Source organism: Alligator sinensis, unplaced genomic scaffold (assembly GCF_000455745.1).
Source record: "Alligator sinensis unplaced genomic scaffold, ASM45574v1 scaffold839_1, whole genome shotgun sequence".
NCBI lineage: Eukaryota > Metazoa > Chordata > Crocodylia > Alligatoridae > Alligator > Alligator sinensis.
This window is the reverse complement of record NW_005841885.1, coordinates 1,129,029-1,145,964: the sequence shown is the minus strand read 5'-3', so window position 1 is coordinate 1,145,964 and position 16,936 is coordinate 1,129,029. Positions and strand designations below refer to the sequence as shown.

At 44.1% G+C, this 16,936-nt stretch overlaps 1 protein-coding gene across 10 annotated transcripts in view; it reads left to right on the top strand.

Annotated features, from left to right (window-relative positions):
• The window catches only part of KBTBD12 (kelch repeat and BTB domain containing 12), an 87,026-nt gene that overhangs the window by 49,145 nt on the left and 20,945 nt on the right, over positions 1-16,936 (top strand). For 9 of the 10 annotated variants that reach the window (XM_025196816.1, XM_025196819.1, XM_025196814.1 and 6 more), the window contains one exon: positions 9,257-9,454. In XM_025196816.1, the coding sequence (XP_025052601.1) occupies positions 9,257-9,454 (198 nt within the window). Of the gene's footprint in view, positions 1-3,553; positions 5,602-9,256; positions 9,455-16,936 lie in introns of those variants that run through there. The other variant, XM_025196822.1, reaches the window with a different exon arrangement.

The following is a 16,936-nucleotide window of genomic DNA, read 5'->3' as shown; positions in this document are numbered from 1 at the left end:
TGAGCCCCAGGGAACAAATTAGTTGAGACAGGGCCTGATTCTGGTCATGCACCTGTGTGACTCTTCTGAATTCATTGGAGTCATTCCTGAGTCATACAGATGCCAGGGACATGAGAAATAGCTTCTTACTGTCTGGGTGATCGGCTTGTTCATGGAACTGGTACTGTGTGTCTTTTATCAGCTCCCCTACATTAGAATGGGCTATTTGTCAGATAATGTTCCTAGAGACTCTTATGCTCCTTACATGGCATACATAATCCTTATAAGTAAATGAACAGCACTTCCTGAGGCTCCAAATCCTTTCTCCTATTGAGTCATTTGACTGATCTTAGCTCTTTCTCTCCATATTTTCCCAGGAACATAACTATATTCGTTAGAAAGCTCAAGAAAGAGCAGTATTGTGTTCTTAATGACAGAGCCAATTGAGATAATTTGGAAGAAAACCAGATGGGAGGGCTCTATTTAAGGTCACGCATTCTAATCTCATGCTTAAAAAAATCAAAAAAGAAGTTCTTTGCAGCTGAGGCTGTGAAAACTCATTACAACTGATGGGTAAATGAAGGAGAAAAAAGACCTGCCAAATGTACCAGCTCATACTAAAACACTTTCAAAGGAACTACAGTGTGTGAAATATAGGCCACTGGTAAAAGGTATTGCATCACTACAAGGGCATTAGCAATGTATTGTTTTTCTGTTATGTAATCCCTGTTTTTATACATAAGAACATATAGAAGGAATTAAATGAGAAATCCTATTAATAAAGATTTGGGAATCAAAGAATCTTTGTTTATCCTCCTCAGCCTGGCATCCCACCTCATTAAAGCCTAGTTTTCCCCTGAGCACTTGCTGAGAGCTTCTTTTTAAAGTTTTAAGCAGTTAAATGAGGTTCAATTAAATTCTGAATGTCTCCATCATAAAATACTGATTTGAATGTGGTACTCAGGGGTCTCTGTGAAGGAAAGCTTGTGTAGGAGTAAACTGGAAAGAGAAATTTTAACTTTCATGCTTCAGTATGAACTGTGCCTTTGAATAAATTATGATTCTTCTAAAGTAAACTTGTCTATTCATAAATACATTCACTTCCTCCAAGTGGAAAATAACGGGCTTGATCCTGCTCTGGATTATACCTCTTTATCGCTTCCTGAAGTGACATTGAGTGGGTATTAATGTAAGAGCAGAACCATGAATGGCATCCACAGCCAAAGGTTCTTTCCTTCTGGTAGGGACTACCCAGGAGTTGTGGGAGAAAGGGACGCTAGAACCCAAAATCACTAGCTGTGTGATGCAGGCATTCATTCGCTTGTCTCACCCCTGCTCCTACTACAGCTTTGGCCTCCTCTTGCTGCCTGCCATATTATACCATCTACTTGTCTCTGTGATAGTAAAGGATGGCAGCATTTCTCCATTTCACCTTTTTTGCTCCCTTATTTCTCCATGAAACCAGTTGCACAGCCCCCAATTTACAGAGAGCGAGTGAAAGCCAGGCAAGTGCTAAGATTCTCATCTTGTGTGCTGTTAGCGAGTAATGAAGGAAGATGTTATGTAAGAGATTAGAAGTGTTGAATCCATTGTGTATTTGAAAGATCATTTTAATAGTGAATTATTTTACGGAAGAAAAGGGAGAGAAAGAGCTTAGATTTCACTTGCTCATTGGCTCATCAGTTCTGTTTCCCTCCCCAACCCCCCTCTTTTTTTTCTCTTTGATAAAAATTGAAACAAGGATTTTTCACTGACTGCATTTTGATCAAAGGACTTGTCATGGTTTGGAGGCTTGACAGCCCCCAGTTGTGAGATTTTAAGTAACCTGTCCATTTAGCTGGGCTTATGGGCAGCCAACTTGAGGAGTCAAAGGTCTGATGTTCAGAAGTACCACGTACCCACTACTCTCACAGAAGTTGATGGACTTTATATAAATTCATTTTCACTGAAAATCAGACCACAGGTATATCAATTCAAAATTAGCAGCCACAAGTGAAAATATAAGCGGAGGTCACAAGGCAAATCAATGGCACAGCTGGGAAAATCACATTTCTCTTGGTCCGTCTCCACACCCCCTCAAGAGAGCTATATAAATGAAGTAATTCTAAGGCACTGATCATCATTGTTTGTTACTACTAGAAACTTCCCCTATCACTCCCCATCCAAAGATCTGATTATGCAGGTTTCCCAATGCACCTAAGTTTTACCAGAACACCCTCTCTTTTTTAGTGCCACTCCCTGCATCTTTTCCTGGTAGCTCTTTTGTCATTTTAACCACACGGCTCAAGTTCCTTTTAGCCTTCTTGTGTGAAAATGAGGGGAGCTGCCCTAAAAAGAATATGTTTTTTACCTTCAGTCACTGGAAAAGAGTGTGTGGGTATCTGTAAGGCACAGCACTGTATCTCATTGAAATTCCAGGGCTGTCCTTATCACATCACCTGCCCTGCATCTTCTTGCATCAAAAGGCTTGTCTTTGAATCTTGGTTTTGTAATAAAGATCATGTATTTTATTTATATATTTATTTTACTAATGGAACTTCATGTTACATTTAAAGTCCATTAGAACAGCTGCTTTCAGAGTGCCCTAAAAGTGTGTTTGATTGTGGAGTCAGCCAAGTGTGATACATAGAGCTCTCAAGCATTAATGGCTTTGGGAACACAAAGGTGGCTCCGCTGGCTTATTGAAGTCATCCAGTGGCATCTGAACTATCTTCCAGGGAAAGCAAATAATGCAAAGGGTCTGCATGTTCAAAGGGTGTGTTGGAAAGAATAGGGACAGATCTCTGGGATTAAATCATCTTGTGTGACAGACGGGAAAATGACAGACAGAGAAATGTTCAAAACTCCCACAGTGAAATCCACCTCTTCGTGCACAAAAGCCAAGTAATCAGGCTTTGTGCAGAGAACTAAGCAGGGCTGTGGTGGTGGAAATAGGTGGAAGTCACCCTCTCTTCATTGCCAGAGTCCCCAGAGGGAGAGAGTTAACAATGCAGACCCTCCCCAGGTGCCATTCCAGCCTATAGGCAGAAATAGAAGTTGCTGCCGCTCCATATGCACAGTACAGGAGTTTGTGGTCACTGGAAGCATGGTTTTGTATTTTAATGCATCTGTGTATAGTTGTAGGCAGTTTAAGATATGCACAGCCATAAGGACAGAAGTCCCAAACAGAGAGACCTGGCCCTTCACAACAATGCTGTCCTGCCAGATAATTCTTCCTCCTTCCAACCAACTACCAAGTCCAGTCTCAGCTCTTCCTTCCAGATGCACCCCCATCTGTTCCCCCTCATCTCCATTTTGCATGGGTTGAGCTTTATCCAGCTCACCCTCACCCAACCCCCAACAGCAATTAAACAGTAAATAACTTGTTCAAGGGCCCCACCCAGATCAGAAGAATTAAAAATATGAGAGCACCTGCAGCATCTTAACCCTATGTCTATAGGTCTTCACTAGCCATCCTCACAGCCTCATAACCCCACTGAACAAGAGCACCAGCAAGCTAGAAACCTGCAGAACCAAGTGTGAGCAACCCAAGGGAATGAAGAGCCCAACTGAAAAAAAAATCTTTCCTTTCCAGTGTCTCACTCTGGAAGTCTCCATAAGTGGAACTGCTCTGGAAGATGAATATTCTGGTTCATTGGATATGCCTCCCTACTGTTGGAAGAGATGAGTTTTTCTCACTGTGAAAAGTCTCATGCTACTATGTGCCTACATTTTAGGAAGAGGCCTGCGGCGTCAACATCTGTCACCTGAGTCCTCTCTCCTGAAGTGTTGACAAACATTGAGTCTGCAGGCAGTGGAGAAGTTTTGAGCCACATCTATGAGTGCATAGCACATCAACCCTAAGAATATCTGTTGACCTCTAACTCCTTTGCATTTTATGTTGGTATTAGCAGTGTTAGCATTATCATAAAGAAACGCTTCATGTCTTTTTCCCATGGATTCAATCTCTCATTGTTTAGAATACTCTTTTAGATGTTTGAAAATCATATTTTATTCCTATTTGATTTTTTTTCTCATTTTCCAGCTACCAAGTATGGATTTTTTTTCCCCTTGTCTCAAATGAAACTGAAATTGCATTTATCCATAATGACTTGGTTGGGTCCAAATACAAACTTAGATATTTTGTATCTTGAGGGCTTTTCCCATTGGAGTGAACAGCTTTTAGGCAGATCAAATGTTAAGTCTAAACTATTCAACAGGGGTTTCTTTAATAATTTTTAAACATAATAGCTTTTAGGCTCTGAAAGCCATTCCTGATAGATCATTAAAGGTATTTCTTTAATAATAATTATATCAGGAAAATGTTTAAAAGCTGATTCCCCAGCTTACCAGCAGGAGCGTTTGTTTACTTTAGCCAGTGAAGATTGGACTGTCTAGAAAAGCACTTGTTGTAATGTTATACACATTGTGCCGGATTAATCCTATTCTAACTCAGTACAAATTGTCATTTTTATTTCTTCCGAAGTTGCAGTGCCCAGTTATTATTGCATCTTTTATTCATATGCATAAAATAAAGGTAATAACCTTCCTTAAAAAATTCCACAGGCAGCTCTGGATTTAGGTGCACGAGCTGATGCAGCAGGGTGACAAATCAAAGTCAGAAAAATGCCTCTTTGTACTGCTGCAATGTCTCTTGCACCTGCAATTTAACAGCAAAATCTTTCCATCCTTCAGATTAAATAACTAACCCACCCTACAGATCACAGCATACAGTAGATATCCTCAAGTGAGCTTCAAACAAGGTAGCTCAGGTATCAGAAATAATGCAGCCTCAGCAATCCCATGACCCCCTTTCTGCAGGGCCTGTTTCTGGTACCCAAGATACCCAAGGTAGCTTTAAATGAGCTATCTGCGCTAGGCTGCAAATTGTTGTGTAAATATATCCTACCGGCAAATGCTCTTGCACTTTTCCCTCTGTTATTTACATACAGGAAAGTGGATTGAGGGTGCCCCTATTGTGTAAAAAGCCTTGCTAGGACTTTAGGGCTAAGTACAGAGACTCAAAAAGTCTGAGCCTGAATCGATTCAATCTTTGCAAGTTAATTTAACCTTTGCAGACGAAACCAAAGTGAATATTAGCCCCCACATGCCTGAACCCCTACTTCTGTCCCTGGCCTAGGAGGCTGCTGGTGGGGGTTCAGGCATGTGAGGAGCTACCTGAAAGATTAGGAGCTGGCAGGTTTGCTCAGTAGGGAAGGGGAAAGAATGTTGTGGTTTCTGGCTTTTGCTGGACTTTAACTTGGTGACTCCCTGCTCTGAAAGGGGTTGAACTCAACATCAGCCCACAACTAGAACTGAAGTGGGCTGAGGACTCCAATAAAGAAGCTCAGGCAAAGCTGTCCTGATACCACAGCTGGAGCTATGCAGGGAGGGTGCTTCCACCACTCTGACTTGAAGGATAAGGTTGTCTTTGTTTCAGCTGGAACAACTGTGAGAAGTAAGCACTCTTAAATGTGGCAATGCCAGTCTAGGAGCAGCCTTGGCTGTAATGTGACCCTCCATCTGCCAACCTCTGTAAACCTGAAACTCATTCTCAGGCACATATCAAGACTGAGATAGGGCACTAGGGGTGTGCGAAGCAGGCCCTATTCGATTCAGATTTGGATTCGGCCTGAATCAGGGACAGTGATTCAATTCACTGATGCGGATCACTGTCCCTGCTTTGATTTGGCTGAATCCGAATCTGAAGCTTCGATGCTGATTTGGAGAATCAGCAATTTGGACATAGACACAGCTTTAAAAGTTTTTCTACATACCTTGAGGTACCAGGCATGGCTCGTGCTGGGGTGCATGGAGCGTCCCACAGGAGTGCAAGGGGAGCGGGGGCCTCCACGTGCTTGGCAGTGAATCCAGAACCAGGAGGCACCAGTCACCGAGCCGGGGGGGCGGGGTGCAGCCTCCCCCCTGCCCACGCACTCCCTGGTGGACCTGGAAGTGGACTAGAAGTGCTTCTGGTCCACTTCTGGGTCTGCTGTTGAGCACACTGGGGAGCCCCCGCACTTCTGTGAGACACTCCATGCGCCCCAGCACTGCAGCATTCATGAGCCCCAGCTACCTAGAGGTATGTAGAAAAAACATTTAAAGCTGTGTCTATGTCCGAATCTCTGAATCTCTCCGAATCGATTCGGAGAGATTAAAGGGTCCTCTGATTCAATTCAGATTCAGAGATTTGGCCAGCAAATTGGGCTGAATCTCTGCCAATTCGAATTAGGGACCAAAGCTTTGCACAGCCCTAGTAATTACTGCTGTTCTTTGGATGCTTTCCCAATCTAGCAGTGTTCATTGCCTTCTGTAGGCTGAATCTCTACTAGCTTGCTTTTGTTAGCTGCCCTACTGCAGCCAAGCACTAAAAAATTCCCTGGCCCTTCCAGGTTAGAACTTTTGAGATAAATATCCTTGGTAGCCTTAAGGTGTACATGCTTCATGTCCTCTCAACTGAGAGCTCCTTAAGTGAAGGCACTGGCACTTGATGATGAGATAGGAGAGCTCATATAGTTCTCTGATCAATGATATACACCCAGCACTGAGTTTGCTCAGTGAGTGGGAGAACGCTTAGGCTAGGGACAGAAATTACACATAAACTGATCAAAATGATCAGAAACTAGCTCAAATCCATAACACAACAGCGCTAGGGACAAAAATTACACATAAACCAGTTTAAGTCATCAGAAACTGGTTTAAACTTATATATAACATAACAGCAGCTCAGTGCACATAAATCAGTTTCAAAATGGCTGAAACTGGTTTAAGATAAACCTGGTTGAATGTAGTATCAGACTTAACTGCTTTTGGTCAAACTGGTTTATGAATCTTCTGTCCCAGACTCCTTCCTGGTTCGGGTTAAATCACAGTCCCCCAGAATCTCACCATGCTTTGCAGCCCTGGGCTGGGCTGTGCTGTCTGCCCCAGCAGAGAAGGGTTGGCGGGGGAGGCAGGGTCTGCCCCAGGCAAACCCTGTCTGGGGTCTGGGGCCATGGAGGGAGGTTAAATTCCCCTTCCCCTAAGTACAGAGCTACCCTGCCCTGCTAAAAAATTACTGCTGGCTGCAACTGTAGACTACAAATCCCAGAGGCACCAGGAAGAGGAAGTGATCTACAACCCTGCAGAGTCCTGCTGCTGTGATTGCAGGCTGCAAATCCCAGAGACCTTGGGGGCAGCAGGAAGAGAAAGCAAACACACAGCCCATGCTGGCTGGCCACACCCCATACCAGAGAGCTGTGCTCTAGTGCCCCCCAGCTTCTGGCCTGAGTCACTGCAGTCATGTGACTGCATTTCCTGAATCAAAAGTGAATGTCTGTCCAGTTGTTTCTCGGTTTAATTTCTGCGTCTTAGACTAACCTGCAAAGACTGAATCAATTCAGCCCCAGGCTTTTTGACTGTCTGTACTTAGCCCAGAAGTTCAGTGCACATAAACCACTTTCAAAGTGGCCAAAAACTAGTTTAAAGTAAACTTGGATGAATGTAATATTAGACTTAACTGATTTAGGTTAAATTGATTTATTGAATGTCTGTCCCAGATCCCCTCCAGATTCAAGTTAACTCACAGTCCTCCAGCATCCCAGGTTGCTTTGCACCGCCCCTGCAACACCCTCCCAAGGTGGGCAAGCTAGTCTTAGCGCAAGCTGTCTGCTCCAGTTGAGCGGGGAGGTATGCTCTAGCCCTCCTTTCTTCCCCCCCAGCTTCTGGCTTGGACCACTGCAGGCTTATGGCTGCATTTCTGAATCAAAAGTGAATGTCTGTTCACTTGCCTATCAGTTCAACCTACACAACTTAGACTAATCTGCAAAGACTGTATCAATTTAGCCTCAGGCTTTTTGACTATCTCTACTTAGCCCTATTGACATGAATGTTCTTGGGCTCAGGTGCCAGACTCTCAAACTCCTGTGCCAATTTGCTGCCATGGACTCAATGTAAAAGTAGGAATGGTTCATCTCATCTTTGGTTGTTCTAAACTACTGACCAGAAATAGAAAAGAAATTAGTCCAGGACATGACAGTTTCTACTTGTACAAGGATCCTGGCAAATGCCCTTGGAGACTGCCCAAAAGGTTAAAATATTCCCAGTGAAGAGGCAGCTGAAAAAAACCACCTTTCTTTAATTAAAACATTAAACAGTGTGGGCTCATCTCACTGACTGACCATCCTAATAACATTACACTAGGAACCAAAATTTTGAATGGCCCCTCCCCCCAAAACTGTGCTAGCAATATATGCTGTTGCTCCCTTCTGCACATAATAAGTGGGTAATTATCTGCATTAGCATCCATTTTGATTTTGCACAATTGTGGGGTCCTGCATGTGTAGCTGGAGCCCCTTTGGAAATCTGGCCCCTTCATGTGGAAATTGCATGAATATTGCTGTCATTTTATATTTAAAAGTGGTCACACACACGCACATACACAAAAGAGCTGCTTTAGCATGCCATCAGTGCTCATTACAGGGTATTGTATCCACTGGCACAGATGGGAAACCTGCTAGGGCGCGTCAGCATATCAATCCTTCAGATGAAAAGGCTGCGAATTCAAAACCTGGATTCTCTCATTGGAAAGGATTTGGAAGTGCAATGCTTACAGTATAGTGTCAGTGCACAGGATAGCACAGAGTGACACTGTAGGTATGTCTGCAGGCTGGTGCACTAAGTCTCAAAACAAGCAGCAGCTAGGGGGTCAAGGATCCTAACATTGGAAGGTATTTATCTTGATTAACCCTTCACTAGTAGGGCTTGTTTTTTCTCTTTCTTAGGGACTGCAGTAAGCTGGACAGTATTTTTATCTGTAGTCAGTTTGCTCTCTGAAACTCCTTCCCGTCTTCGAAAAAAATGAAACCCTCCAAACTCTTGATTAACAACAATGGTCATTGCCTTTTGCAAAAGTCATTTTTTGATCCTTGTAGTGGAAGAATAATGTGATCTGGCCACTACAGACAATGGCAGACAAAATCTACCATGTGCTCCAAAAACAGGACTGTGTACCTTTGGGTTTGGAGAAAGTTTCTTTTGTTCTTCCTGCCATTTCCGGTTTGAGAACAGAACCACTCCCTAAATTAGCAGTGAATTCTGTAGCAAAGATCCTGTAGCTTTTGGTTAGCGGAAATCTTATGAGCCAGCTTCTGGAAATTAAAAAGGGAAAAAAATATATTGTGGGGGGAAAAAACCAGGTGCGTGTAAATTAAAAATAACTCCATAGGAAGCAATGTGTTTCAGTGGCATCCCAATACAGCTGCATTCCTGTCTTGGTGACCTCTCCATCTGCCTAATCTCTATGTATCTCCCTCCCCAGGTGGAATTGGCTGCCTGGGTCGAGACAGGGGGCAGGCACGGAAATGTCTTGATGCAGTGGAGATTTATAACCCAGATGGAGACTTTTGGAGGGATGGGCCTCCTATGCCTTCTCCTCTCCTCGCCTTACGAACCAACTCTACTAATGCTGGCTCTGTGGAAGGGAAGCTCTATCTTTGCGGAGGATTTCGTGGAGCAGGTACCACACAAATCTGACCAGTTGGTTTCATCCATAATTTACCCTTTCTGTTCCCCAGCACTAACAGACCCTCAGCAGATGACCTAGTTTGAATCACACACTTTCCAGAACCACAGAGTTGATTCAGCATCTCTGCATTTCTGCTTCCTAATGGCAATGTATATTGTGTTCCACGAGGTTTAGTCTCAGCTGATCTTTTCAGCGCAAACTGAAACACAAAAGGACCAGGTACTGATCTCTGTTGCCTCTATCCAAATTGTAGGAAAATAAGGCTGGACAGGATCTCACAAGGTCATCCAATCCATCCCTCAGCTTCAGGGCAAGACCATCCCTGACTAAACCATCCCAGTCAAATAGCTGTCTAACCTGCTCTTGAACATTTCTAGGGCTGGAGGTCAGAGTAACTCCTCATACTTCAGCAGTATTATCTTGGGTTCACATCAGGGTAAATGAGATCAGGAACTAGTCATACATTTATGTTCTGCTCCTTCAAGAACTTTTGGATATTTTTCTAAAACTAGGGCTCTGCCTGGCTGTCCTTTGCCAGGCATCTCTAAATTCACTCCATTACCAGAGCATGTGAGGTTCTCACAATATTGAATGAGTTCTCTTCATCATACCTCTGTGAGGTAGGAAGTGCTATTATTCCCCTTCTACCACGATCAGGGAATCAGTATACCGGGAAACTAAAGTCCAGATTCTGAAAGGTTTTAAGCACCCCATACTCCTGACAATTCAGTGGAAGTTTGGCACCTCAATAGGAATTGGACAGCTAAAATACCTGAGGATCTGGGCCTAAATGCCTTGCCAAAGTCACAAAAGGGAACCTGTGGCACAGCTAAGAACTGAGCACAGGGGTTTTGCTTTGCTAACAAATAGACCATCCTTCCTCCCTGTGAGTTTTCCTCCCAAATCACTGGCATCTGCCATTTCACATCTAAGCTAACTGCACATTTCAGTGGTTTTGTATGTACCCTGTTAATAAAACACCACAGTCCTTTAAGGCAAGAAGCACTACAAAAGATTACATTACTGTTATTATTACCCATGCACAGTCTCCAGTACTTACATGAAGCCACCTGATAGTAGCCCCCATCACAGCTCATGTTTTAGGAGAAAGCAGTGAGGCAGATGCATTCTCCAGTACTAGTGCCACGTTGAACCAACTGCTGCCCAAGATCTGCACATGATACCACTGTGAGATACAGATCCTCCAGTCCCAGTGGGTTTCACTTGCAGTTATATATGCCCCATAAGCTCTCAGATAAAGCTGTCTGGGTACTGAAACTTCTCGTGTTGTTTTGTTCTACTGGTTTCCAACTCACCTTTCCTTCCACTACTGCTGTTTAAGCAAAAAGAAGTCGCCTCCTGAAAACAATAGTACAACTGTTTTCTAACAGGCACGTTCTGGTGTCACCTTTCTGTTGTCATGTGCTTAGAATCGTGTGAGCTCAGAGCGCTAGCAGTTATGACACGTTATTGTATTTCTGTGGATAACATCCTGTGCCCTCATGGTTTACTAGTTCTGTCTCACACCAACATTCAGGGGGGAAAAAAGCCTAAACCTAGTCAGTGTAAATCTCAAAAGATCAATCCATTCTGTCAGTAAATGAAGCAATTACATTCACTATGACTAACAGCTTAGTATAAAACTTGCTGAATAAGGGTACTAGGGTGGTTCAGAGCCATAGAAACACACTGTGAAAAACACCAACACACTTTGGCACTGAGTCATATATAGAGAGAGCCAGTACTGGGACTGGAAGGGATTGGAAGCAGTCAAAATGTGAGGAAACAGTCAAAAAGTCTCCATGTGGATTTCAAGATGGCAAAAATCTGCACTTTTTTTTGCAATGTGTTTGTACAATGACAGAACAACAGGATCCTGATTCCTGTTGTACCACTGTGATATATATAATTGCATACAAAACTCTACACGAAAATAATGTTATTTAAATGGGAAATCAAGCCTTTGAAAGGTAGAAAATGCCAGTTTTACAGTCATCTGTTTAAATATAATTGTACTTTCTAGTGGGCTCATTCTATTCACTGAGGCATGGTTCCTGCAGGAAAAAAAAAAACCTAGTATGCGTATTAAAACCTGTATTAAACAAATGAGGGGACCCAAAAAAGTGCAGAGACTGTTATAAATCTGGCATTTCCTAACTTTTGAAGACATGGCTGAAAAACTACATTCTTTTAATACAGTTTTTGTATAGGTAACCTCCTGGGTTTTTAGTCAAGATAGAAACAAAGAGTATTATCTTTACAACTGTAACAACTCCAGTCATATGTCATTGGACAAGCGCTAGATGCTGGCTGCTTGCCTTGCACACCCTCTTCCCTCAGTCCCAAGTCCCATGGAAATGTGATGAGCTCCTGCCCTGTGTGGTAGCTGGAGGGGTAAGGAGGCAAAGTAGAGGGAAAAAGTGGTACTGGTTCTAAATTAGGGATTATGGGGAGAATCAGGGGTAATATGGTTTGGCTTTCCTAGGAAACAACCCAAACCCCACAAAGGGTCCTGATGAGAGTGAGCTGAGTCTACAGGGGTATCTGAGCATGGCTATCAATGTCAAGCTTAGCACACGAGCCCCGCTCCAAAGATGGTCTGAGCCCAAACTGTGTCCAAGTCTGACCCAAGGAGATTTGAGCTCTGCAGAGCATTTCAGCCCTGTTGAATGGTGAAACTGCACCCGACTTTGATAAGGCTAGTGGGCAGGGTTTGGGTTAGGGGCAATGGAGGGAAAGTCTGAGATCAGGGAAAGTCTGAGCTCTGATCCAGGCTTGGGATAATGACTCCTCAAGGCTGTCCTGCTGGTAAGCACCATCTTCCCATGACCTTATATCTGGCTATGACCTTTCTGGGTACCAGAATGTAATTTCTATCCTGCTTGAATACCTCACCTTAACATGAATTGAGAAACTTCTTTCTTTTTAGTGGCTTACATATTAACTAGTCTGGTTCTTCCAGTAGCTAGAACTAATATCAAGGCAGGAGGGAATTATTAATCTCTTTCTCTGATACTCTGTTGCCTGTTACCAGTATGTGACAGCCAGAAAGATGTTCAGAAAGGTTTTATAATTCATTTTTGTCCATCACAGTTCATAGTTTTGCCCACTGTAAAAGCTCCATGCAGTAAACAAACTTTCAGTGCAATGCAATGGGCAATTGCCATCCAGTCATCTTCTAAGGGTTCTGCTGAGCTATTGCCATAGCTACTGATTTTAAACCAGCCTTTGCAGATTGACTGCATAATGTTCTTGTTGATACATTTTATAATTCCTTTGCCTTTTTACATAAAATGAAACCCTGACACCTGCACAGGTTGACAGCTTTTAGCATTGTGGTCTGTGTGTATGGCATAAGCAGTCACATTAGTATGCTCTGCTGAAAGATGTGGCAAGAAGTTGTTAAGTTATACAGCATTACATTACATATTTATAAAATGTTTGCCAGGCGAGTTTCCTTTTTCTTTGACACTTTTTTTTTTTTGACTCTTTAACCCAAGAGATACTCTTACTCTTGTGTTAAACCAATGGAGATGTGCGTGTGTTGTTTGCATGCTGGTAGTGGGATATTTGCTTCTGTGGCTGGTTGGCCAGAACACAGAGCTATTGACCTTCACATCACATTGCAAAATGCATGCTTTTCCTAGGCCTTTTCTGGGGGTAGAGTGAATGGATGCTGTCAGTGGGAGCCTGGTTTGTAGTAGGGTTGGGGTCTTTTGAAGTGAATATTTTGTTTAATTAAATACTAGCCTTCATTAAGAGCATATGCTTTGGTTATCATTCAAAGCCAACACGCTCACAGAGCCTTGGATACATGACAAAAGAAAAGATACCTGAATTCAAATACTGAAGGCCGTACCTGAAGCACAGACTCTGGTATTATTGGCCCATTGTATTTAAAAGCCCTTATTGTCCTCATCACTTAACTCCACTGGTATGGAACTGTGTGTATCTGAAGTGCCAGCTACTCACTTCACTGTCTCAAATGTGTGCGGGCCGGGAGCGACCCGAGCCCTTTTCGCGCTGCACGCGGGCTGTGGCCAGCAGCCCGGGCACGCGGGGGCGGAGAGGGAAGGCCTTCGAGCTGGAATTAGGCATGGACGCGTAGCGGTAGTTTAAAAGATTGTTTACTTACACCGAGATGGCAGTGGTGTAGGCTGGAAAACTTGCTTAAGTTGCAGTTACAGACAGGAAAGAAAAGAGAGGCGGACAAGAGTTCTAGACTCGTGAACTCTAGCCCAATCCGGCTGAAGGCTCTGAACACGCGAACCCGTCGTGTCAGCCGAAGAAAGTACTCGTCCGGAAGAGCTCTGAATAAACTCACACGAAGTTTGCTAGGCTCCGTGGGTTCTTCTGCTCACTCATTCACACAGAGTTTGCTAGGCTCCGTGGGTCCAGTTGTAGGTCATCGAGTCCAACCCTCTGCCCTGGGCAGGAAAGAGCGGTGGGGTCAGATGACCCCAGCTAGGTGCTTGTCCAGTCTCCTCTTAAAGACCTCCAAGGTAGGGGACAGCACCACCTCTCTCAGAAGCCCATTCCAGATTCTGGTAAGCCTTACTGTGAAGAAGTTCTTTCTAATGTCCAGTCTAAATCTGCTCTCTGCCAGTTTGTGGCCATTGTTTCTAGTAACTCCAAGGGGTGCCCTGGTAACTAGAGCATCCTATTCTTTGCTATTCCCCCCTGACGAATCTGTAGATGGCCACTAGATCCCCCCTCAGCCTTCAGATTTACTGCCCTGAATGAAACACCAGGAACTCAAGGAATGACTGTCACACTATCTCCTATGAGTCTTTCCCCCTCCATGACTCAGTTTATTTCTTTGTCCCTTCATTTTGTTGACTGAACCTGCTTTTCTTCTTCTTACAAAGTCCTGGGGGACAGATCTTAATGCCCCCATGTCCCCCTTCTCCCCTCACATTTTTCAAAAGGAAGTTTGATGAGGTTTTTTTTTAATACTTATTTTCAAATAATTAAATGTGCTTACATGCAGGGCTGATGCATGACTATTTTGATAAAATGTGAGGGGTGCAGCAAGAGGAACAGCCTATTTGGGGGCCAACTGAAGAACTTCAACTGAGGCTGAAATCAACAACTGAAAAGAGTAGTGGAGAAGCAGCTTTCTGTCTGCCAGGCAGGCACAGTGACATCTTGTGGTAAAAACAGAACAATTTATTAGACATATTAAAGTAACTACCTTCTATATAAATGCTCAGTATGACAGACCAGCCCCAACAACTTCATAAAAATCACAGAATCATAGAAAATTGTGGTCGGAAGGGACCTCAAGGGCAAAAAGCGGGACCAGCCCCAACTAGATTATCCCAGCCAAGGTTTTGTCTAGCTAGGTCTTAAAAACCTCCAAGGATGGAGACTCCACGATCTCTCTGGATAACCTGTTCCAGTGTTTTACTACCGTCCTTGAGAAAAAAGTTTTTCCTAATATCTAACCTAAACTTCCCTTGCTGCAACTTGAGACCGCTGCTCCTTGTTCAGTCATCTACCATCAGTGAGAACAGTCTAGTCCCATCCTCTTTTGAATCCCACTTTAGGTAGTTAAAGGCTGCTATTAAGTCCCCTCAGTCTCCTCTTCTCTAGACTAAATAAGCCCAGTTCCCTCAGCCTCTCCTTGTAAGTCATGTCCCCCAGCCCCTTAAACATTTTTGTTGCCCTTTGCTGGACTTTCTCCAACATGTCCACATCCTTTCTGTAGTGGGGGGCCCAAAACTGGACACAGTACTCCAAATGTGGCCTCATCAGTGCTGAATACAGGGAAATAATCATTTCCCTTGACTTGCCGGCAACACACGAGAATAGGATGGGGTTCAACATAGACAAACGCAGGGTGCTGCACCTTGGGAGAAGGAATCCACAGCATACATACAGGCTGGGGAGTTCCCTTGAAAGCACAGAGGCGGAAAGGGATCTCAGAGTCATTATTGACTCCAAGATGGACATGAGCCGCCAATGCCAGACTGCAGCCAGCAAGACCAGCCATACCTTGTTGTCGTGGAAACACACGCAGCATACTTTTGGGTCAGGTCAGCAGAAGCTTTTATTCAAAAGAAACTACAGCTGTAGGGGGGATTCCAAAGTGACATGGATTTCCCAAGCACTTGGAAGGGGTCCCCCCCAAGAGCAAAATCAGGAGGCTTATATACTTTTTAACAGTTTCTTACAACTCACGTGATCATATAGTGAAATTAGCATGAAAAGCGGCTATAATATTACTTCATTATTTCTTTGCTGTAATCAGGATGGGAACTAATGGGGGAGGCGAGGTTAGTTCACAAACCTCCTTCTTGCACCTGCAAATCAGAGTTGTACATACTTTTTGCTATCTTCAAGGCCGCGGTGAGCGAAGCAGTTGCAGAGGAGTTACAAAGAACAAACACTTTCTCTTATCTGTTCTACTATACAGAGCCAGCAATTCTCCACAAAGCGGTTATGTCATCTTATAACTAAAATAATCAAAGTTTAAGGCATATATTTTTTCTGATTCCACAGAAGAGAGAAAAGGAGGGAGATAGAGAGAGAGAGAGAGAAAGCAATTCCCTCCTGAAATGGCAACATCCTTGGCATTCTCACTAGACATAGGAAACTCAAGATGTCTCAGCATACTCCTAACTGGCTGTCCTGAGCACCCAGCATTGAAGCCCTCAGATATCACTGTCCTGGCTATGGCAGGTAACTAGATCACTACTGAGTGATGCATTCAGCTTCCATAGCCAGGGGAATGGGTTGTGAGATGAGACAACAAAAAGAAAAGACCAAGCTCAGTGATTTTACCCTTGACATCCCCCACTCTCATAACACACCAATACAAGCAGTCACATGCCTGTGTCTGTCCTGTGCCCTGTGATATGCCATGTGAGGCTGCAGCTCCCTCAGTGAGTGACAGCAAATTCTGCTCTCAGGTAGCAGTTGTGCGGGCCGGGAGCGACCCGAGCCCTTTTTCGCGCTGCACGCGGGCTGTGGCCAGCAGCCCGGGCACGTGGGGGCGGAGAGGGGAGGATTTCGCTCTGGAATTAGGCACGGACGCGTATCGGTAGCTTAAAAAATTGTTTACTTACACCGAGATGGCAGTGGTGTAGGCTGGAAAAATTGCTTGAGTTGCGGTTACAGAGGAAAGAAAAGAGAGGCGGACAAGAGTTCTAGACTCGTGAACTCTAGCCCAATCCGGCTGAAGGCTCTGAACACGCGAACCCGTCGTGTCAGCCGAAGAAAGTACTCGTCCGGAAGAGCTCTGAATAAACTCACACGAAGTTTGCTAGGCTCCGTGGGTTCCTCTGCTCACTCATTCACACAGAGTTTGCTAGGCTCCGTGGGTCCAGTTCTTTTGCGCGCGGGTGGGGTACGTCTAGGAATTCTATCGGCGACGGGGAGAGGCTAGAGATTGATCAGATCTCCGTAGCCTGCTTCAAATGCACTGGGTCCGTGAGGATCCGCAGCGCTTAGAGATCTTCACACAGCGTG